Raw genomic sequence first — 21178 nt, 5'->3', positions numbered from 1 at the left:
AAGTGGAAGCGCATGCGGCTGTTGATTACTCCTGCGGCGTCTGCCAAGCGGAATGACTGGCTGTCGCTGATAAACTGGTCCTACTTCAGCCGCTAAAATGGCGACATGGCATTCAAAGGGACCGTTTTGAACGGACGAAAATTGGCCTTGTTGGAAATCCAGTGCGACTGTGCGACTGCCCGAGTCATTACTAATGTGAGACGCATCTCTTTATGCGCAATATGCTCGCAGCATTTGCGGTGAGTGTGCCGCTCGCGAGGGCAGTAGCAGCGAGCCTAGCGGGTAGTCAGGGCAGCCTATGGTATTTGAACTCGCACAATCCAGGGCTACATCCGCTCTTTAGCGCTCTTGCTTGTTTTGGCAATCTTGACCTGCACCCCTGCTTGGAGTTGCTTTTTTCATCTTTTTCTCTGGCGCTGCTGCACTCAGTCGACTTCATCACCAGCAACGTGCAGTATCACGCGCTGAGATTCGCTCGATCAATGACGCTGGTAAGTGTGATTTCAAAGACCAAAAGAAGCCGAAGGAATCAGGCTCGTCCGGTGAGGGAGACATGCGTAGATGGCGCATCTGACATCATTAGTAATGGACGTCGGCAAGTGAGCGGACGTAGGACCCCATGATAGGCGCATCAAGGGCGACCTCTATCAAGGCCAAATGAGATCAAATTCCAGATAAATCCAATAGACTGGCCAAGGGAGAACAAAGAAAGGAGTGAGATTCTGAGATGAGTTGTGGTTGCGGAGTCGAAGGTGGAAGAGAACGGAGATGTTTGCTTAACGCCGGTCTACGCACGGACCAGATGCGCGAGTCGCAGCTCTTCGACGCGACTTCAATCACTCCCTGCACATTTACTTCACCTTCTGACAATTTCACCGCCCCGGCCCAGCAACATGGCAGGTAACGATGTCGAAGTCGACCATTTTGGCGTCGACGAGGAGGCGCTCAAAAATTTCCTCGGCGCCAGCGAATTTGGCAAGCAGCAGCGCACTGCCAATGTCCAGGCCCAGTTCGACCGCTCCAAGAGAGAGCAGGATGAAGAACCACCCGCGAAACCAGCCGACTCGGCCTCTTCAGGCTCCGACGATAGCGACGATGATGACGAAAGCGATGAAGAAGACGAGTTCCCTGTATCCCACGAGTTGGTCATCAAAACACACGAAAAGGCTGTAACAACAATAGCCCTCGACAGGGTCGGCAATCGCGTTATTACCGGATCAAACGACTGCAACCTCAAACTCCACGACTTCTCCAGCATGACTCCGACCACTATCCGCGCCTTCAAGTCCGTTGATCCCACTGCCACGAAACAATCCACCAATGTCGAATCGCATCCCGTCCATCACGTCGAGTACAATCCCAACAACGCCAGCCAACTGCTCGTCATCAGCGCAACAGCTCAACCGAGAATCTTCAGCAGAGACGGAGAAGTGCTCACCGAGTTTGTCAAGGGCGACATGTACCTCCGCGACTTGAACAACACCAAGGGTCACATTTCAGAAGTCACCACCGGAGCTTGGCACCCCACAAATCCAGATTGGTGCATCACAGCAGGCACAGACAGCACACTCCGCATATGGGACGTGAACAACAAGAGGTCGCAAAAGGAGGTCATTGTTTACAAGTCCAAAGCCTCTGGATCGGGAGGTCGGACGCGAATGACTGCAGTGGCTTGGGGTGCTGGAGAGGAAAACAACAACATACTCGTGGCAGCCGCTCTGGATGGCAGCCTGGTCATGTGGCAAGGCTACACGCCGGCCTGGCGTCCTACCGCAGAGATCAAGGAAGCGCACACTCCTGGCACCTGGACCAGCGGAATCGACATTAGTCGCGACGGCCGAATGGTAGTCACTCGCGGTGGTGATGATACCATCAAGCTCTGGGATACCCGCAAATTCACAAAGCCTCTGATTACTGTGTCCCACGCTTCCACATCGGCCCAATACCCTACTTCAAATATCAAGTTTTCTCCAGACGGCATGAACGTAATCACGGGGTCTGACACTGGACACTTGCACATTCTTCAAGCAGCAACTTTGAGACCTGTCCTCGTCACTCCCGTAACTCTGGGCTCTCCAGTCATCACGGTCCAATGGCACGAGCGGCTGAATCAGATTCTGACGGGCTCCGCCAACGCTGAGACGCACGTTCTGTACAACCCCGACAAGTCCCAGCAAGGTGCCGTGTCGGTCATGAAGAGAGCACCCAAGCGGCGCCACATTGACGACGACCCGAGCATAACGATGGATCTTTCACAAGGTGTTTCGGCCGACAGCATCGTAACTCCGGGCTCGCAATCCGCCACAAGTTTTGCGGCGCGTCATCCAAATGTCGGACTCACAGCATCTGGAAGGTCGCGCGATCCCCGCCGGCCGCATATTCCTCAGGCGACGCCGTTTTCGAAGAATCAGCCGGATGAGGAGCATATTCGCAAAAACATTCCACTCAGTTCGATGCGCGAGGAGGACCCGAGAGAAGCGCTGCTCAAATACGCTGAAAAGGCCAAGGAGGATCCTGTGTTTACTGCGGCGTGGAAGGAGACGCAGCCAAAGCCGATTTTTAGAGAGTTGAGTGACGATGAGGCGGAAGAGGACGAGCCCAAGGCGAAGCGTGTGCAAAAGGAAGCGGGCAAAAAATGGTAACGGGCGGCAGTTTCGAGTAGATATCAAAAGTCAAGCGAAACAAAGGGGAGAGTATGAAGTTGAAATGATACCCGTCGATAGACATGAAATGCTATTTTTCGATAGTATGGGTGCAGTTGAGCGTCTGGGCGTTGGACAGGCGGAGATGGCTTGCCTGGGCCGCCTAGCAGATCCCTGCTTTCTCCATGTGCCAAAGACCCTGCTGGCCCAACTTCACCCACCACATCATCATCGCCCACTCTCTCCTCCCTTACGTTGGCACAGGTCCGTCCGAGGGCCTTTCGAGCATGGCCAACTGCACAAACACCCTCCGCTGCTAGACCGATGAATTCTCCGCATTCTTCTCCCTGACCCGCCACCACCTCTCCACGCGCTTCGCCGGCCTTCAAGAAGCATCCCCGGCGCTCCGCGACAAACACGTCGCCAACCCACCTCGCACACGTCTTTCGCCCACGACCTCCGGCATGATAATACCGACCGCAGCGCAACAGCCGCTGCAGGATGCTTCCGCAGTCTCTTTCGGCTCGCTCGCTATTTCGACTCCCTATTACGTCAACCTGAATCCTGCCTCTCCGCTCCCGAAACCACGTTTTGCATTCTTGGACAGACCCCGCGATGACGGGGATCAGAATGGCGACTGGGCCTCTCTTATCGGCATAGTCACAGCCATCGTCGGCAACATTCTGATATCCTTTGCGCTCAACACACAAAAATACGCCCATTTGCGACTCGCGCGCGAAGCCAGCGAACACCGCCGAAAAGCCGTCCAAGAAGTTGCTGCGCAAAAATATGCCAAGGCAAAACGGAAACCTCGCGGCATCCCGGGAAGCATACGGAGACCAGACATCAAAGTTGGAGACGAGGCACATGAATCCGACCCTCTGCTCTCGGGCGACCATGGTTACGACCGTCGCAGCATCGATCAAGATTACACTTCGGGCGAAGACTCAGACTCATCACTGGATGAACAGGCAGAAGCGCTGCGCAAACCAAAGAAAAAAGCATCCTATCTGAGCAGCCCGTATTGGTGGCTTGGCATCGTGCTCATGACGGTTGGCGAGGCCGGAAATTTCCTGGCCTACGGATTTGCGCCTGCGTCTATTGTTTCTCCCCTGGGAGTAGTGGCGTTGATATCAAATTGTATCATCGCTCCCTTTATGCTGAAAGAACCCTTTCGCATGAGGGACTTGGCCGGCGTTTTGATTGCTATAGGCGGCGTTGTCACGGTCGTATTGTCCGCCAATGACAACAACCCAAAACTTGGCCCCGATGAGATTTGGCAGCTCATCAAGACTTGGGAGTTTGAGACGTATCTCGGCGTCACCATTTTCTTGATCATCTCGTTGATGTTTGCAAGCAAGAAGTATGGCCGCAAGAGCATATTCATAGATCTTGGGCTTGTGGGCCTTTTTGGTTTGGAAGCCCCTCCAACATGTGAAAAGCACTGCTAATATCATCTTAGGTGCCTATACAGCCCTTTCGACAAAAGGTGTCGCATCTATGCTGTCATATACCCTCTTCCGCGCACTCACGTTTCCAATGACCTACGTCATGGTCATCATTCTCGCTACTACTGCTGTCATGCAAATCAAGTACCTCAATCAAGCCCTGCAACGCTTCGACGCCACCCAAGTCATTCCCACTCAATTTGTGTTGTTTACTCTCTCTGTCATTCTGGGTTCCGCCGTACTCTATCGCGACTTTGAACGTACGACTGGCAGTGACGCGGGTAAATTTATCGGCGGCTGCGCTTTGACTTTTCTCGGAGTCTGGGTCATCACCACTGGCCGGCCTCGTGGAGACGATGAAGACCTCGACCATGACCACGACCTCGAGCGCGAGCACGCAATTCGCCTCGCGGAGGGCGAGGAATACGACGACGATGTGGTAGCATACGACGCAAGCTTCGAAAATGCCTCCAGACGACCATCTCCAGCAGGCCATGATGCAGAGCCAGTTTCCGCACTATCATCTCCATCTCACCACCGTCGTCCCTCCATGCATCGACTCACGACACCGGCTATCATGTTGACGGCTGAGGTTCCTTCGCAAGCGGTCACGGCTTCAAACACACCTGCTTTCAACACTCCGGCCGCGATTGAGTATGATAACGAGGACGAGTCCCTCACTCGCAATCCCTGGGCGCAGGAGTCCCTTGTATCTTCAATTACTTCTAATCAAGAAGCGCCTCCTTTGCTCCACGCCACCGCTTCTGCTCCGATTCTCCCCTCGGAAGCTCAGACTATTAGCCCTCAGGATACTCGTAATCCGGACGCGCTCAATGTCGACCAGTCTACATCCGCGGAAGCTACCCGTCCGCAAACGCCTAGGCATCCCTCTGTTCTTACCGCACCGACCCCGAAGCATCAACAACGCACCCCCAGTCCCGGTCCTGCAAAACAAACACCCGCCACACAAAATGAACCCGCAACTCCCGCAACACCTTCAACCGGACGTCCCACTGGGTTCAAACGCGGCTCCATTGGTAGTCTCGTGCCCGGGCCGCTCACAAGTCCGCTTTCCGGCGGTCTTAGTGCGATTGTCGCCGACTCGCTGCGTAGAGGGGTAGAGTTGCGCAGTCTCCCCATCGGCTCCATGGAGCGGCCTCGACGCAACACTCGTGAGCGCGGCGAGCTCCTTGGGTCCTTTGGTGGCTGGCTCGGTGGGTCGAGCGTAGGTGCAGTCGCAGGCCCGCGCGGCGATCCTACAGACGCCAACACATTTGCCAGACGCAGCACCAGTCGCCCGGGGCGCCGACGCAGCCTGGCCGTTTTTGACTCATTAGCCATGACTGCAGAAGAGGGCGGTGCCGGTGGTGCTGGTCGACGTGGCAGCGCGAGCCTTGAAGCCAGTGTCATCAGTGGCGGCGGCAGCGTGAGCGCGGGCGCAAGTGGTACTGTCACGCCCAACACGGCTGCTGCTCAAAGAGGCAGGCTCCGCAGCGCGAGTAATCCTCTCGGCGCGTTGCTCCAGCGCGTCCGCAGTCGCGAACCCAAGCCATCATCGAGCGGGGCAGCAACACCGCCGCGCAACGACGGCGTGGAAGAAGATGTAGAGCGAAGTCCGAGGAGAGCGACGACGCCGAAACCGCCTGCGACAAGAGCGCAGACAGAGCCGTAGTCGCTTCAGACAGTAGTAGAAGGGAATGAGTACAGCGTAGACAATTTGTCTAGATCGAAGCTCAGCCTTGCTTTTTGCCCTGGATTCTCCTTTTCGTCTCAGAATCAATTGATTGATCATGTAGCCAAGTCCCTTTGTATATTTGGCGTTTGTCATTTCTTTCCCTTTTCGTCATCTCGGTCGTGTCTTACTGTTTGGTGTTGGTGCGTTGGCTGGTCGGTTCGTCGGTTGTTTGGTTGCCTTTCTTTCCCTCCTCGGGCTTATTCTCCAATTCAGCAAGCAAGCAAGCAAAGCAACAACACAGATGTACAAACAATGGATGATATACAATACAGTGTACATATCTATATAGTTAGTAGAGCGTGGGCGTGCGGACGGTAGGACACGGACACGGACACGGACACTTGTATCAAACGAGTCGGCCGGCCGGCTGGGTCGGCCTGGCTTTGATCTTCCGCTTTTAAACTTCTCGCTTTGATGTCGTTCACGATTTTCTTCGAGTCTGCTGACTTGTCAGGGGTAGTGCAGGCGGAGCGCATGTGATAAACATAGGGGACATCAGGCGATGGCATCGGAGGTATAAAAGTCTCTGCGCAGTCGGAGCTTTCTTTCCTTTCCCTGTCACTACCAACTGCCAACAATTGCTTTATTGGCAAAGCACAGATCAGGCAGGACCTTTTCTGTGGAGACAATCTTCTCGCATGCATCCACTGCTGTTGTGTCTTGTTCGTCTCTTTGCATCCCCGTGATTCTTTACAGGCTCATTTTCCTCATTCAGGCAACCTTGGTTGGGAACCGTATGCTGCCTTCATTGAAGCATCACAGTTTCCGCCATCGTCATTGATTCTCTGCCACTCAGCTCCATTATTGAAAATAGCGGCGCTTTACACTCAACTTTACAGGAGTTGGACCACTTTCCCATAACATGATCTAGTTGCGCGTCCAAGGGCCTATTCTGTAGTCGGGCAAGTCGTCTCAGGCAGTATGGGAAAGTTTGAATCCTATCACTTCCAAGTAGACTGGAAAGACTGCTGCTGTAGAAAGGCAAGGAAGGCCAGGGAGCGGGCCCTTTTATAGCTCAAGCTAGGGCACGGACGAAGTTGTCTGTGAAAGACAGACACATGATCGCTTTGAACGTTGATCTGCTGACTCTGAGATTTGGGAGGTAGCTTGATTGGGGCGGCATATGATCAGGACCTCTTCGAGAGCAAGGAAAGAAAGATATAAAACCCTCGACACTTGCGCGGCTTTCTCCTCTCTTTGCAGTCTAAGTCAGTCTGTTTCCTGTCTTGCTGGTGTGGAAACGCAGGCTGGAAAGTTACCCATTGGCGGTGTCGTGGTGGTTGGCGCTGATTGAATTGCCATCTACCACGGATTCTTACTTACTTTCTTCTGTTGGACCTAGACATAGTGGGAGCGTGGAGAGAAGGCTGCTCCGGCTGACAAGGTAAGTGCGAACACATAGTGACGATCTTCTCTGCGTAATTGCTTGCCCCGTCTTCATCGCCGCAACATGATGAACAAGGCGACAGTCAGCAAAACCTAGGCGTCTGACTCAATTCGTTCCGCCTCGAGTGCTCCCTAGAGTCCTAGTTTCCTCGATGAATTTTGTCCAGTGGTGCATCTGTGGATTTGTTCCAGCAGCATGCAACTTATAACTCCTTGTTGGCTCTCCAGTGGTTGAAATGACTACTTTTTGGTCGTTCAATAGCCTCGAATTCCCCCCTTCCAAGTAGTGATAATGAAGACTGCCAACATCGTAGCCACATGATGAAAATGAAGTCTCCTATGTTGTCGATCCTAGATCCGGTCGACCGCCAGCAGTACATACCAAGAACCAATCTCCAAACGCCAACACCAAAAGTGTATCATCCAGACATCGAGATACAGGCAGCAGTCGACTTCCAGTTCATAACCATGTCCCATGGAGCAAACAGCATGTTGCAGAGTCCATTTCAGGTCAAGTGGGGGTCCTTAAGTACTTGCGCAACAGGCGTAGGCCACACGTGCTTACCCCTTACTCCTGGACTAGTGACAGCGAGATAATCGCGTGTGACAAGGTCATGTCGGCGGCCTGCTGAAGCACGGGCTTGATCTCCCCTGGCTGTTTAGGTGTCTTTTCTACTTTGGGTACCTTCGCTCCATTTCACTCTTTATTTGCACCACGCTACTGACTGCTCCCCGTGCCTCTGCAGTCTATCTTAGAAATTAGTTCATCATGTACGCACTCGCTCTATAGAGCAGCACAAGAACGCAAGTGCTCCTCATCACCACAGCCGCACCACTTTCATCGCCATCGCTCTGGGGCGTGGCGTCGATTGCTCCTTGAGTGCTTTGCAGTATACTTGGCGGGATGTTGTGAGGGAATATTTGGAATAAACTAAGACTATTCAGGGTATTTCTATTCAGTTGAGCGTCCAAATCACATGCCCATCTAGTAATACGTATAGATAAAAAAGATGTTGGCCGTAAATGGGAATTCTCCTACCTCTTGCTCATTGACCAGGCTTTAAGCGCCCATACCGTTTTATAGATCGTCTCTTTTGAGTCGTCAAACGCCATCGCCGAATGGATAGTTGAACTTGAGCAACCCATTCAGCCCACCAACCCAGTGATCCTCTCCTCTCTCCTGACCACCGCTCAACCCACGCACGATGCTCGGCACGCCGCCGGGGACCTCGCCTCTAGCGCCGTCCCTGAAGCCAGCCAGCCCAACGTCTTCGCCCGTGATTCGCACCTCACCACCCCTGCCCAACGGCTCCTCCAGCCTCTGGCCATCAACGCTGACGTCGACGCCCTCGCTTCTGTTTTTGTCCGACACGCGCAGAACGATCTCCGCGTTTGCTGGCAGCACCAGCGGCCGGAAACTCAGACTACGCGGACAAATGGGCGTCAGGACCAAGCTTGAGACCAACGGGTGGACAATGCAACCACCAGAGCTGAGCGAGTAAGCAGTGCTACCAGTGGGCGAGGCAACGATGAGACCGTCGGCGATGGCGTCGGTCAGATGGCGGCCGTTCACTGAGATGGAGATATGGCAGAGATGTGGCGCCCGACCACGGTGCATGATGATTTCGTTGAGTGCGTAAAGAGGCTGCGGCGTTTGAGGCCTGCGTTGCGCAAGGGTTTTGGCTGTTGCGAGGGTCAGCGGGGATTTGGCGGATTTCGAGCTAGAGCTGGCGCTTGGTGAAGACGGCGGCTGTACAGAGACTTGGAGTCGGTGACGGAGCAGTATGCGCGCATGGCGATTTGGTCCCATGAATTTGCCGCGGAATGATGCCCAGGGGTCCTCGGCAGCGGTAGTTGGAGGCGGCGCCGCAACGGTCTTTGGAACCTCGTCTGGATAATTTCTTTCCAACATCTGCTCCAACGCCGCGCTTGCGCCCGACATGTACACCTCCCGAAACGCGCGCTTATATTCCCCAAACTTCCATTCTCCCAGGAAGCCAAGGGTCCCCATGCTGAAAGCAAGGATTGGAGGCACGCGCTGCACCCGGTTGTAGAGACCTGCGGCATGCAGAATCGTCCCGTCTCCACCCAATGTTGTTATGAGATCTACATTGTCTTGCAATACTTTTTGCGCCTCGTTGTTGGTCTGCGGCAAAGAATAAACCGGCGAGGGTAGCTCGGCATGGACGGCGCTCGCGACGCTTGGCTCAAAGATGAGATTGACAGAGGGATATGTGTTTTGGAGATGGTAGGAGAATTCGACGAGAGATTCTGTTACATTGGGCGACTCTTCTTTCTTCATGAGAAGGACATTTCGGAGCGGCGCGGGCCACTGGACGCCGAGGAGATCATTCTGGTGGTTGGCTAAGTTTTTGTGAGCGCAAGATGAGCAGATTGATGTAACAAATACCTTGGTAGGTCGGGAATATCCTCTTAGGAAGGGCGTCGGCGCGAGGCAACTGAATTATTTCGAGACGTCGAGCGGTCGTAGAAAAGGCGCGGATCGAGGGCCGCAAGCGCAGCATTTTTTGGACGTGGTGTAGAGATCAGATCAGGCTGAGCTCTGGGAGTGCAAAGGAGGGCGGGGGTTCGGCAGCTGCAGGGGCAGGGATGCGCCCATGTTTTGTGCGATGTTGCGCGGCGGGAGCTATGGCAGGGAGGGTGCGTCGTCGGTTGTGGTGTTGAGCCTGGAGGCTTACTCGTTGTTGTGCTGATGTCAAGGCTGGCCCAAGCTTCGTCGTGGTTCCAATCTTCGACCACGTCCCTCTGAACCAACACCGCGACTTCCGGCGCACGCCGCCAACATTTTCTCGTCCTCCTACTTCTCAAAGCTCCTCGACCTGCCCCTCGACCTTCTCCTACCTTCTATCCGTATCATGCCGTGCTCCCCGGCCTGACACCTCTCCGTTCCTTTTTACAGTCACGAACCCCACGACTCACGCACGCTTCAACTGCTCACGCGACGCTCACCGCCCACCTCTTTTTATTCTTTGCCCTACCCTCTACCTTGTCCACCATCCTTACCCGCCCCTCATGGAACCCAACGGCCTCAAGCAGAGGCACCACCCTTCCGAACCTAAACCTATATCTCCAGAGGATCTACAGCGACATGGGATAGCGGACACGGCGCCGTCCTTGCAGCACCCCGCGGGGCCAGTCAAACATGGCGGCCCCATGCAGGCACTGCGCATGTCACTGTTCGGCCTCTACTTCCTCGGCAGCTGCCTGTGGTGAGTGTAAACCCATGCTTACATCCTCATAGGGTTATCTTAACCACCTTGCTCGGTATTAGCATCAACGTCAGCCAGTTTCTCGGCGCGCCTCTCTATCTTTACAACAAAGACTGGTACTATGCCTGGATGGCTGTTACCAAGCAGCACTTTGGTCTGCTCATTACGACCATGACGCAGTGGTGGAGTCCCACCGTTGTGCGCGTGAGCGGCGACGAGAGTGTACGCGGACAGCTCAGACAAACCGAGGATGGGAGGCTAGAGTGCGATTTCCCAGATCGCATGGTCCTCGTTGCCAACCACCAAGTGAGCTCCACCAAACAAAGCCAGGGGCGGGAACTGATAATTTAGATTTACACCGACTGGCTATACCTGTGGTGGAGTGCGTACACTGCGCGCATGCATGGTCACATCTACATCATCCTCAAAGAATCTCTCAAATGGATCCCCTTGATCGGCACTGGAATGCAATTTTTCAGCTTCATCTTTCTCTCGCGCAAGTGGGCCAACGACAAGCCCCGCTTCCAACACCGCCTCCAAAAGCTAAAAGCCCGCCACAGAGGTCCAATTTCGGGCGAGCACGAGCTCGATCCCATGTGGTTGCTCATATTTCCCGAGGGCACAAATTTGTCGAAGAATGGGAGGGATTCGAGTGCCAGGTGGGCGGCAAAGACCAATCAGCCAGATTTGAGGCACGCCATGCTGCCCAGGAGCACTGGATTACTTTTCTGTCTCCAGGAGTTGGAGGACTCTGTGGAGTGGGTCTATGACTGCACGATGGCGTATGAGGGGGTTCCGTAAGTTGCATGAAGACGCAAATCATCTCCACTTTTTGAGGATCTAATCGCGAATCTAGCCGCGGGGAATATGGCCAGGACCTCTTCACCCTGAAGTCCACCTACTTCGAAGGCCGTCCCCCTCGCTCGGTCAATATGCACTGGCGCCGGTTCGCCGTCAAAGACATGCCTCTGTCGTCTCCAACCGAATTCGAGAAATGGGTCCTCGATCGCTGGCGCGAGAAGGACGACCTTCTGGAGGAATTCCTCCAAAACGGCCGCTTCCCCGCAGACCCTGAAGGCGTGCGCTACGAAGTCGCAGGTCCCCGGCTCAATGGCATGCCGAGACTGGACAAGAGCGAGAATAGAAAGAACCGCGGCTACATTGAAACCGAAGTCAGGCCCGGTAGCCCGGTGGAATTCTTGCAAATCTTCGTTCCAGGGGCAGCCGCGGTCTTGGTGGTCAATGTGGCAGTCAAGATGATCAGATTAGTGACCAAGGTCGTGGGATCATGAGGCAGGCCCCGGTTTTTCGCGACCCTCTCTCCCTCCCCTGATTGAACCTAATTATTGCTACCTCGTCGTTTGGGAGTACAAGGAGTCTGGCGAAACAGGCAGCATATGCGTTCTTTGTGGGAACGCGGCAGCGGAAGTGGCAGCTGTATGAGGCGTCCTCGCGCTCGGTTTTCAGCGTAGTCGTTGCAGCTGTAGCTTCCGCCCGCTGCTGCGTTTCACCACCAGAGACTCATACACATACCCGCCAGTGTTCTGCTTTTGATGCATCGTCGGTCGCCTGCTTGTCTTTTTGTCGCTGTTGGAACTACTGGGATGAATGAACGATGGATGATGGCTCGGGCTGGATACTTGCTTTTCGGTTTGGCTCGGTCCTTTGACTCTTTTGGGTAGACACGCGCTGAAAGAGAGATCACCTAGTAGGTCTCCAGATATGTAGGTGGGTTGATGGCCTCCCACGAGGCTGAAAGGAGACCTATTTCAAAGTCATATCTGCAATGTAATGCGATAAGAGATGATGATGAACAATATGAGTATTCAAACATGTAGTAGGATGCCTCTCAAAGTCCCGAATCTGCCTTGGACACGAGCCGTTCGTTCTCCCATGACTTGAGTCGTCATCGGCGGCGCTGGTGCCTGAAGGCCATGCGGTCTGGCCATGTGCCTGCTCTGTCCTCAACTCGACGCCTATAAATTGTCGTCGTCCCGGCCAACACTTGCCTCCTGGCAACTCAGTGCACCAATTACTCACTCAATCTCGAAATTCGGAGACGCTACTGGGTGAGGCTGGTGGGACAGGGAACTCAACTACTTGTCTTTTGGTCTCGGGGTGGATTCAGGCAGGGTTGCACTGGAGACGTAGCGTGAGCGGCAGAGGGCGAGAGGAAGAATCAGTTGGTGTCTTTGACAATGATGAAGAACACCTTGGGACCTAGACAGAGCCACAAATATAAGCCACGACACTCAAACAAAAAAGAGGAGTAGTGCTTGCGCATCAGTTCTTTGTACGAAAGCCAACGCACAAGTCAACCGTATTTTTCCTCCTTTTCCAAACTGTCACCAGCAGGTTTTGGCTGCCATTGAGTAGAGCAAAGGAGGTTGGACCCGGGGTATTTGTAGTTTTTTGGATGGGGTGGAGTCAGAGTCTAGCCCGGAGCCTAGGGGTCAGGGGCCAGGGGACGCGGACGAGAGTCATGTGAGTGCGTGAGACAGCTGGCTGTGAGCGAAGGAACTCCATCTAGGTCCCATAACGACGGTGAGCTTTACAAAGCGCAAAAGACGGCAAGCTTCAGCATTTATGTCAACTCTAAGACGAAGCAGGGGCGGTTTAGTGCTCCTTGTAGCTTTGCTTTTTGGGCTTCAACAAATTTCCAAGTCTTTGGGTGGTAAGATGCCGGATGCGTGAATGCTCCCTGTACATACAAATCTTGATTTGGTAATTTGGGCATGAGCTTTGTGCCAAGTGACTTTAGCACTGAAAATTGAAGTTGACATTTCTTTCCTCCCTCCACATGCTGCCACCTGATGGTCGAGTGCCCAGGACACGTGCTTTTCTCCGCTCTTGATACCTATAAATTGGTCGTGTTCGGTGACTGTCTTCTCGCCAACAATCGAGCAGCCTGCTGTCTGGAGATACGTATGAGAGAACATTACTACTGGGCTTGCTCGATGCACTACCAACTGGTGTTACTTAGCTCTGTCTTTGAGGAGCTCGAGATCACGACGGCTATGGCAAAGGAGGTGTATAGTAGAGTTCGACGAACGGATGCGAGGGAACGCTGTGAGCTGATGTTGGTGGGCATCATCAACATGATCATGGAAATGAACTCTGAGCTTTACAAGGTGAAAAAGGCTGCGAGCCTTAGCTGTGGAAATTCGCTGGGCTTGGAGCAGGCAGAAGACTGGAAGGCTTCAGTGAGCTATTGGAGATCATGAGGTAGATTCAGGGAGACTCAGGGGCAAAAGGAACGTAATTTGTGCGATGGACAGCCGCTGGACCCAAGGCAGTAATGACAAGAAGTGGTGGCAAGAAAAGCGACGCGGCATTGAACGAGCCGTGATTGTGTCGATTGTCTTGTAAAGTTGATGATGCCGTTCTTGAGAAAGGAAGAATTCCGCAAACTTCAAGTTGTTTGGAGACAAGTGACGTAGGAACGAAATCGGGAGGAGAAAGTGATTGGCTCGTTGGTGAACGTTTCGCAGCAGTCTGACGGCGCAAGTCAAATTTGTCCGCCGATTGCCTTGAGACTGAGGAGTGTGGGCAGATGGAGGAAGCAAGAGGTGAAGCATGAAAACAGACTTTATACACTGAGAAATAGTCAGGGGTAGGTAGGTCACTAGGTGACATGTGATCATTTGACAGAGGAAAGGGCCATTCATGGAAGGTGCACAACTGCCACGGGAGCTCAGAATGATTCGTTCGAGTATGGAGATGATGGGCATGTCAACTCGATGGGGATGATGAACACTGAGCAGCAGTACTCCGAGAGAAGCTTGTAGAAAACAGGAAGCCAAGGGCAAAGAAAAATGTAGTCGGCGCGATCAAATCCACCCACAAGTAGATCATCGATTTCAAGCACGCCCGCCCCTTTGTTGACTTGATATTCCGTTTACAACCAACGGTGATGATGACCTTTACCAAATGAAGATGATGAAACACAGTAGAGAAAGAAGTCACCACGACCTTGGAGCTGAGAAGACTGACAAATTCGAAGCAGTGGGCCATTATCCTTCCACAAGTCAATCTGGCTTACCGTTGAGGCAAGCGATTGGCAAGGGACGATGTGTGGTTTGCAAAAAGGACTTGGAAAGCGTGGGACTTGAGCAGTATACTTATATACCCAGGAAGCGGCGGACCATGCTGGCTTTTTCATCTAGAGCAGATCTGCTGAAAAGGCATGTCAGGTGGTGTTTCGGGTAGGGTTGTAATGGATCTTTGTTTGCCCGTGTCGTGTACTGAACGTTCGGGGAGCTGTTGCTGTCGAGCTGCATTTCCATTTCCTCTCGATGGAAAGGAATGCATCTGCGGTGCGACGGAACCCAAACAGCCCTGCGACATGCATGAAGAAGTCGAGCAGCTCTCACCAATCATAGGTGGCGATTTGGAAGCAGCGCAATGGTCCAGGATGACGGGGATGACGGCAGGGGCCAGCATGGCTGACGGCCGGGCGATCCACGAAGGCGTCATCGCCGCCCACGCTTTCTCAAACTTCAAAACCACTTCCAGCCCCGCTCCCGCCTACCACGACTCTCAGCATACAGCTCGCTCTTCCAGACCTATCGCAAGACTTTGACCAACATGCGCGCCTACTACTACGACAACCTCCCCGTACGTCCCCTCTGCCATCTACATACCCCGCCAAAAAAGTTTCCCACCTACGCCCCGCCCACCTCCGACCAGCGCAACAAGCACCAGCTAACCAGCTCACTCAGGGCGACCAACGGGAAGCGCACGACTCCGGCCGCGAAGTGCCCGCCGAGCACCTGGCCTCGCTGGGAATCCACCACTACTATCTGCCCTCGCTGGACGCCGTCAACGAGCTCGCGGCGCAGCGGGCGTACAAGAACCGCGACGAAGTCACCATCTCGCCGAACACGCTCCCAAACTACGAGGACAAGGTCAAGGCCTTTTTCTCCGAGCACCTGCACGAAGATGAGGAGATTCGCTACATTTTGGACGGTGCGGGTTACTTTGATGTCCGCAGTGAAGGCGACGACTGGATCCGCATCCGGCTTGAGAAGTATGATATGATGATCATGCCGCCTGGAATTTACCACCGCTTTACCGTGGACGACCAGAATGTATGTTGCAGTGGACTTCCGCTGGGTTGGAGGAAGCATATTGGATAAATGGCTGACCGTCACGCAGTACACCAAGGCGATGCGTCTGTTCCAGGACGACCCTAAGTGGACTCCTTTGAACCGCGGCGAGGAGACGGATAAGAACACTTTTAGACAGCAGTACCTCCAATCGAGGTCTGCAGCTGCGCCAATTGCCTCGCACTAAGTGCGGGCTTGTCAAGGGCACTGTTTTTGTATGTACATGGGACGGCGATTTGTGATATCCTGAATTTATCCATTCTTGTGGTCAAAATTTGCTCGAAAAATTTCCATTGTGCCATGTGCTCAACAACGAAAAAGGTGCATCAGATTCGCTTATGGTCTGATGTAATCTAACTTTTGATATCATTCGCAGAATGTGAACGCTCAATGAAATTTGAATTCTCCATCTCTTAAGTCCTGTAGTCACCGTTGATGGTGACGTACTCGTGGCTGAAGTCGCAAGTCCAGTAAACGGCCTCCTCGCCAGGGGTCTCACTGAGCCTGACGACAATCTCGAGGTCTTCCGCCTCCAAGATCTGCGCAGCCCTGGCCTCGTCAACCTTCTCGGGCTCGCCCTTGACCAGGAGCTTGAGCTCTTCCGAGCCGTCGGTGGGAATGAATGAGACAGAGGTCTGCTCAGGGACGACGCTGTCGACGCCATCGGCGTAGCCCGTGGCGCACAGGATGCGGCCCCAGTTGGCGTCCTTGCCGTAGAGGGCAGTCTTGACCAGAGGAGAGCGAGCGATGGTGGAAGCAACCTTCTTGGCATCATCATACGAGGCGGCATTCACAACGCGAATAGTGACAAATTTGGTCGCGCCCTCGCCGTCACGGACAACAAGCTGGGCGAGATCGGCAGCGAAGTCGGTGAGCACGGTCTGGAGCTCCGAGTAGCCAGTGCTCTTCGAGTCCGCAATCTCCGAGCCTCCAGCCGCGCCGTTGGCGAGGATGGCAACCGTGTCGTTTGTGCTAGTGTCACCGTCGACGGAGATGGAGTTGAAGCTCTTGGTCACGGCCGCGGTCAGCAGAGGCTGCAGGGCCGCGGGTGCGATGGGGGCATCAGTGCAGATTATTCCGAGAAGAGTGGCCATGTTGGGGTGGATCATGCCGGCACCCTTGGTCATGCCGACGATGGAGTAGGTGGTGTTAGGCGAGCTGGGAAGAGTGAATTGCCGGGAGAGGAGCTTGGGGAAGGTGTCGGTGGTGCAAATTGCGCGGGCAGCTTTCAACCAGTGGCTGTGTTCGTTGCCCAGGGTCTCGTGTGCCGCAGGAATCTTGTCGAGAATCTTTTGGATGGGGAGCCTGTTGATTTCGTTAGAGTGCTGCTCATGTCTTGGAACATACTGCAAACCTCTGGCCAATGACACCAGTGCTCATGACAATGCTCCGGCTACCCTTCCCATCGTCTTGGTTCTCGAAGCACGCGTCCGCCTTTTGTCCCATGGAAATGGCATCTTCAATGCCTCCACGTCCCGTCACAGCGTTGGCGCAACCCGAGTTGACAACAACAGACCGGATGCCTGCGCCAGACCTCCTGTTCAGAGTGTCCCTGCTGACTGTGACCGGCGCAGCCTGAAACTTGTTCTTGGTGAAGACGGCGGCTCCAGAGCAGGGCGTCTCCGAGGCAATCAAGCAAAGATCATCGAAGCGAGTGTTTGAGGCCTTGACTCCAACGTGGGCGCTCGAGGCGAGGAAACCCTTGGGATAGGTACCAGAGGAAGGGACATATTTTTGCTTCGACGGAGGGATAGTGCCTTCTCCGGGGGCAGAGTAGTTGCGCACGAACTGCTTCATGGTAGGGATGAGCTTTTGGAAGCTAGACGGCCTGGCGGAAGCCATTTTGATGGCCCTGGATGATGTGATTAGAGTGCTGTTTCCATTGCTTCAAATTGGATCGAGGAGTATTTGTACCTGTTGTCGCCGAAGCTGTGACTCCGGTAGTGACTTGTGACTGGACTGGAGAAAGAGAGGAAGAGCTGGAGAGCAGCTGCTAGTGACTGGATCTCCAAAATTTCGGCCCGGTGACGGAGACCCTTATCGGCTTATCGGTCAACAAGGTATCGATGTCGGAGCTACGGACTAGCGCTTCCGACGACGCGTCTTCCGCGTCGCGACTTTGGTGATCACCGCTTTTCTGGAACTCATTCTGGTCCAATTGAAACCGCCCATCCATTCGACATCTTCGACGTCGCCGCCCATGCCCAGCGAAAAGAGGAAGAGAGGTGCAGCCGAAGAAGCCAATTCGACGCCGCGAAGACGATGCGTAGTGGACGAAGACGAGGACTACGAAAACGACGAGCTCGATCTTACCCCGTCGAAGCAAAAGACTCCCACAAAGGGCCAGAATGTCTCTCGAAGCCTGGCCGATGACCTTCGCCGTGCTCAAATAAAGGATGCGACCGAGGGTGATGCGAAGATACAGGAAACACCCAAATCACAACGCCGGGTTGCTTTTGACACGCCGACAAAACCACACGAAGATGACAACGAGACGCCGAGTGGGACTCCGGCGATTGTTAAAAGCGCGGATAGGTCTGCACGACGGAAGAGTGCTCGACGGATACTTGCACGCCAACTCAACGGGGACGAAAGCGACGAAGAGGAGGAAGAGGACGAGCTCGCTCATCAGATATACGACGATGAAGAGGCAGATGAACCGGGGGAGGAAGAGCAAGCGGAAGTCCCAGAACCATCTTCTGTGCCAGAGACTCCGACAAAGCGAGGTCGTGGACGACCTAAAGGCAGCAAGAACAAGCAAAGGCATACTCCTCCACCAGAAAATCTTCCATCCCACGAGTTGTACTTCTTCCAGAATCGGCCTGGAGGGAATAAGACGTCGAACAATACGCTGGCTTCGCATCAAATCCTGAACCACGACGAGTACTTTGCGCAAATGTCAAAGTACGAAGATCCACATCAGGAAGACATTCAATTTCTGCACGAGTTACACACCCGGTCATTTGACCAGTGGATTTACGAGCTCGAGAATGACTTTAATATTTGCCTCTTTGGCTTTGGATCCAAACGGCAACTGGCTACCGATTTTGCGACGCACCTGTACCATCACAGGGTCGCAACGACGCCAAATTCCAGCACCAAAAACAGCCCCAAGATAATTGTCATCAATGGCTACAACCCAGTCTTGACACCGAAAGATATCCTCCTCACTCTCCTGAGCTCTCTGCTCCCATCGACCGTCAAACTTCCCTCGACTCCGCCTCTCCTGCATTCGCTCCTCGAAACGACGCTGGCCACCAATCCGCCCAGCAAACCCCTCACCCTGATCATCAACTCAATCGACTCGCCCTCGCTCCGACGACCTGCATCGCAAACTCTCCTGACCACCCTTGCCGCCAACCCGCACATCCACGTCCTCGCCACAGCCGACACGCCAACCTTTCCCTTGCTGTGGGACCTGTCCGCACGCTCGCAGCTGCGCTTCCTCTTCCACGACTGCACGACCTTTGCCTCCTTCGCCGGGGCCGAGCTCGACGCGGTCGACGCCTTCGCCGACGTGCTAGGACGCTCCGCTCGCCGCCTGGCCGGCCGTGACGGCGTGGGCTACGTCCTGCGCTCTCTCCCCGAGAACGCCCGCGGCCTCTTCCGCATCCTCGTCGCCGAGCAGATTGCCGCGGCCGTCGAGGTCGAGGACGACGACGTGGGGGCCGGCGCCGGTGGGTTCGGCATCCTCGACGACGACGACCAGGATCCGTTCCAGGACGCCGGTCTGGCGCCCGACACGCCGTCCAGGCGGGGCAGGAAGGGCAAGGGCGGCGCGGAGAAGAACGTCATGGATGCCGTTGCGCCGGCCGTGGGCGTCGAGTACAGAGTCTTGTACCACAAGGCCGTCGAGGAGTTTGTGTGCAGCAACGAGATGGGCTTCCGCACGCTGCTGAAGGAGTTTCACGACCATCAGATGATTGAGAGTAGGAAGGATGCGGGCGGCACCGAGAGGCTGTGGGTGCCGTTCAGGAGGGAGGATTTGGAAGCGCTTTTGGAGGAGTTGGTGGAATAAATTTTGATCACTCGGCTTGTTGAACCTGTCGGGCTTGAGGAATAGATTGTGAGTGGAGTTTGACATCAGCGCTTTTTGGTCATACTAAATACCCCCTAGCCTCGACATATGGTAGAGAAAAGGAGAACAAATTTTTAAAGAGGACCCCGTCTCTGGTGTTGAACTCCATTGCTGAGAACGTGCAGAAAGGTCTACCCATGGTCCAAGCCCAGTTTACTTTTATTGCATCTTTTCAGAGGAAATCATCTCTTTACCAGCCCCTCTTGGCCAACCTCTCGCCCTCGGGCATCTTCTCCACGTTCAGACCGACCATGGCCTCACCCAAGTCCATGCTGACCTCGGCCAACACCTTGGGGTCCTTGTAGTGCGTCACAGCCTGCACAATGGCCTTGGCCCTCTTCTTTGCGTCGCCGCTCTTGAAGATACCGCTGCCCACGAAAACACCATCACAGCCCAACTGCATCATGAGCGCCGCATCCGCCGGCGTCGCAACACCACCGGCGGCAAAGTTGACCACAGGCAGACGCTTCAGCTTGGCCGTCTCCTTGAGCAGCTCAAAGCCGGCGCCAATCTCCTTTGCGTAGACGCGCAGCTCCTCGTCGCTCATGGCCGAGGCGCGCGCAATCTCGGCGTTGACGGTGCGCATGTGCCGCACGGCTTCGACCACGTCGCCGGTGCCCGCCTCGCCCTTTGTCCGGATCATGGCCGCGCCTTCGCTGATGCGCCGCAGCGCCTCGCCCAGGTTGCGGCAGCCGCACACGAAGGGCACCTTGTACGCGTGCTTTTCGACGTGGTGGGTGTGGTCGGCGGGGGTCAGGACTTCGGACTCGTCAATGTAGTCGACGCCGACGGCCTCGAGGATCTGATGACGTAGCGGGATTAGTACAATATTTGCAAGGCTTGTCGACTTGAGATGAGGTGGTGAGGTGGTGGTGAAGGTGAAGCGCCAAGACTCACCTGGCACTCGACAAAATGCCCGATGCGCGCCTTGGCCATGACGGGAATCGTCACGGCATCCATAATCTCCTTGATCATCTTGGGATCCGACATGCGGGCGACGCCGCCCTGGGCCCTGATGTCGGCGGGCACGCGCTCGAGGGCCATGACGGCCGCTGCTCCGGCTTCCTCTGCGATGCGTGCCTACAACAAACATCGAAGACGTCATTGTTAGATTGCCTGATTTGGCCCATTGATGAGGGGAGAAACGAGGAAAATGTACCTGCTCGGCGTCGACAACGTCCATGATCACGCCGCCCTTGAGCATGCGGGCCAGACCGGCCTTGACCTGGAAGTTGTTGGGCTCGCCATTGCCATTGGTGGTGGGGAGTTCGGTGGCCATGGTTCAGATGTGTGTGTGTGTGTGGAATGCTCAAAAGCCGCGGAGACGAAAGCAGAAGGGTGGAAAAAGAGACGCAATGAGGCTCAAGAGTGAAGTGCAGTTGGTTTCGTGATGGAAGGAAGAAATAGTGAGAAATTGACAGTTTGAATGGTGAGTCATTGAGTCATGATATATAAAAGTCATCCGGGGTTTGGACAAAAATGGCACGACAAGGGCGCGCGCCCAGAATTGGCGTCTAAGGCGGAGCGGAGGGGCATGTCCGCGGGGTCGAG

The 21178-nt window shown here is 54.6% G+C and overlaps 10 protein-coding genes across 10 annotated transcripts; 6 read left to right on the top strand and 4 right to left on the bottom strand.

Moving 5' to 3' along the window:
* Positions 1-15: 15 nt before the first annotated feature.
* BKA78DRAFT_10404 (uncharacterized protein) lies at positions 16-830 on the top strand. The gene has a single exon (XM_066882128.1). It carries the CDS (start codon positions 213-215, stop codon positions 621-623), a length of 411 nt encoding a protein of 136 aa, XP_066749245.1. The 5' UTR covers positions 16-212; the 3' UTR covers positions 624-830.
* Positions 831-893: 63 nt separating this feature from the next.
* Positions 894-2642, top strand: BKA78DRAFT_244838 (WD40-repeat-containing domain protein; the record flags this gene model as incomplete). The annotated part of the gene is made up of 1 exon (XM_066884070.1): positions 894-2642. The coding sequence occupies one exon, from the start codon at positions 894-896 to the stop codon at positions 2640-2642; it is 1749 nt and encodes a 582-aa protein (XP_066749244.1).
* Positions 2643-3106: 464 nt separating this feature from the next.
* Positions 3107-4448, top strand: BKA78DRAFT_245270 (magnesium transporter NIPA-domain-containing protein; the record flags this gene model as incomplete). The annotated part of the gene is made up of 2 exons (XM_066884111.1): positions 3107-4055; positions 4105-4448. Coding segments are annotated over 2 exons (1293 nt in total), but the record flags the coding sequence as incomplete, so codon positions are not given.
* Positions 4449-8077: 3629 nt separating this feature from the next.
* On the bottom strand, positions 8078-9899 carry BKA78DRAFT_302225 (ATP-NAD kinase-like domain-containing protein). Its single transcript, XM_066887426.1, has 2 exons — positions 9622-9899; positions 8078-9575 (listed from the first exon to the last, which is right to left on the bottom strand). Exons 1-2 carry the CDS (start codon positions 9734-9736, stop codon positions 8314-8316), a joined length of 1377 nt encoding a protein of 458 aa, XP_066749242.1. The 5' UTR covers positions 9737-9899; the 3' UTR covers positions 8078-8313.
* Positions 9900-10244: 345 nt separating this feature from the next.
* Positions 10245-11733, top strand: BKA78DRAFT_245615 (acyltransferase-domain-containing protein; the record flags this gene model as incomplete). The annotated part of the gene is made up of 4 exons (XM_066884139.1): positions 10245-10441; positions 10504-10747; positions 10793-11238; positions 11298-11733. The coding sequence occupies 4 exons, from the start codon at positions 10245-10247 to the stop codon at positions 11731-11733; spliced, it is 1323 nt and encodes a 440-aa protein (XP_066749241.1).
* A 2224-nt stretch (positions 11734-13957) lies between these two features.
* On the bottom strand, positions 13958-14770 carry BKA78DRAFT_302220 (uncharacterized protein). The gene has a single exon (XM_066887425.1). The coding sequence runs from the start codon at positions 14453-14455 to the stop codon at positions 14174-14176; it is 282 nt and encodes a 93-aa protein (XP_066749240.1). The 5' UTR covers positions 14456-14770; the 3' UTR covers positions 13958-14173.
* Positions 14771-14928: 158 nt separating this feature from the next.
* BKA78DRAFT_302217 (putative ARD/ARD family protein) lies at positions 14929-15825 on the top strand. The gene is made up of 3 exons (XM_066887424.1): positions 14929-15058; positions 15163-15531; positions 15599-15825. Exons 1-3 carry the CDS (start codon positions 15029-15031, stop codon positions 15734-15736), a joined length of 537 nt encoding a protein of 178 aa, XP_066749239.1. The 5' UTR covers positions 14929-15028; the 3' UTR covers positions 15737-15825.
* Positions 15826-15962: 137 nt separating this feature from the next.
* BKA78DRAFT_244706 (uncharacterized protein) lies at positions 15963-17346 on the bottom strand (the record flags this gene model as incomplete). Its single annotated transcript, XM_066884054.1, has 2 exons — positions 15963-16854; positions 16904-17346. 2 exons carry the CDS (start codon positions 17344-17346, stop codon positions 15963-15965), a joined length of 1335 nt encoding a protein of 444 aa, XP_066749238.1.
* Positions 17347-17646: 300 nt separating this feature from the next.
* Positions 17647-19593, top strand: BKA78DRAFT_276179 (origin recognition complex subunit 2-domain-containing protein). The gene is made up of 2 exons (XM_066885564.1): positions 17647-19195; positions 19322-19593. Exons 1-2 carry the CDS (start codon positions 17750-17752, stop codon positions 19565-19567), a joined length of 1692 nt encoding a protein of 563 aa, XP_066749237.1. The 5' UTR covers positions 17647-17749; the 3' UTR covers positions 19568-19593.
* BKA78DRAFT_302209 (pyridoxine biosynthesis protein-like protein) lies at positions 19594-21107 on the bottom strand. Its single transcript, XM_066887423.1, has 3 exons — positions 20787-21107; positions 20525-20707; positions 19594-20429 (listed from the first exon to the last, which is right to left on the bottom strand). Exons 1-3 carry the CDS (start codon positions 20904-20906, stop codon positions 19818-19820), a joined length of 915 nt encoding a protein of 304 aa, XP_066749236.1. The 5' UTR covers positions 20907-21107; the 3' UTR covers positions 19594-19817.
* Positions 21108-21178: the final 71 nt, after the last annotated feature.

The sequence above is a fragment of the Phyllosticta capitalensis genome (assembly GCF_038381095.1).
Source record: "Phyllosticta capitalensis strain CBS 128856 chromosome Unknown BKA78scaffold_1, whole genome shotgun sequence".
Taxonomy (NCBI): Eukaryota; Fungi; Ascomycota; class Dothideomycetes; order Botryosphaeriales; family Phyllostictaceae; genus Phyllosticta; species Phyllosticta capitalensis.
This window is presented reverse-complemented; position numbering and strand designations above follow the sequence as displayed.

What these genes read in the sequence shown, in the direction of transcription:
- BKA78DRAFT_10404 (XM_066882128.1), top strand. Translation starts at nt 213, where the DNA reads ATGCGCAATATGCTCGCAGCATTTGCGGTGAGTGTGCCGCTCGCGAGG.
- BKA78DRAFT_302225 (XM_066887426.1), bottom strand. Translation starts at nt 9,736, where the DNA reads ATGCTGCGCTTGCGGCCCTCGATCCGCGCCTTTTCTACGACCGCTCGA. An exon ending in GATATTCCCGACCTACCAAG is followed by an intron (nt 9,576 to 9,621) that starts GTATTTGTTACA and finishes ACAAAAACTTAG; the next exon opens with CCAACCACCAGAATGATCTC.
- BKA78DRAFT_302220 (XM_066887425.1), bottom strand. Translation starts at nt 14,455, where the DNA reads ATGGCCCACTGCTTCGAATTTGTCAGTCTTCTCAGCTCCAAGGTCGTG.
- BKA78DRAFT_302217 (XM_066887424.1), top strand. Translation starts at nt 15,029, where the DNA reads ATGCGCGCCTACTACTACGACAACCTCCCC. An exon ending in ACTACTACGACAACCTCCCC is followed by an intron (nt 15,059 to 15,162) that starts GTACGTCCCCTC and finishes CAGCTCACTCAG; the next exon opens with GGCGACCAACGGGAAGCGCA. An exon ending in TTACCGTGGACGACCAGAAT is followed by an intron (nt 15,532 to 15,598) that starts GTATGTTGCAGT and finishes ACCGTCACGCAG; the next exon opens with TACACCAAGGCGATGCGTCT.
- BKA78DRAFT_276179 (XM_066885564.1), top strand. Translation starts at nt 17,750, where the DNA reads ATGCCCAGCGAAAAGAGGAAGAGAGGTGCAGCCGAAGAAGCCAATTCG. An exon ending in AGATTGCCGCGGCCGTCGAG is followed by an intron (nt 19,196 to 19,321) that starts GTCGAGGACGAC and finishes AGGAAGGGCAAG; the next exon opens with GGCGGCGCGGAGAAGAACGT.
- BKA78DRAFT_302209 (XM_066887423.1), bottom strand. Translation starts at nt 20,906, where the DNA reads ATGGCCACCGAACTCCCCACCACCAATGGCAATGGCGAGCCCAACAAC. An exon ending in ACGTTGTCGACGCCGAGCAG is followed by an intron (nt 20,708 to 20,786) that starts GTACATTTTCCT and finishes TGTTTGTTGTAG; the next exon opens with GCACGCATCGCAGAGGAAGC. An exon ending in GGCATTTTGTCGAGTGCCAG is followed by an intron (nt 20,430 to 20,524) that starts GTGAGTCTTGGC and finishes CTACGTCATCAG; the next exon opens with ATCCTCGAGGCCGTCGGCGT.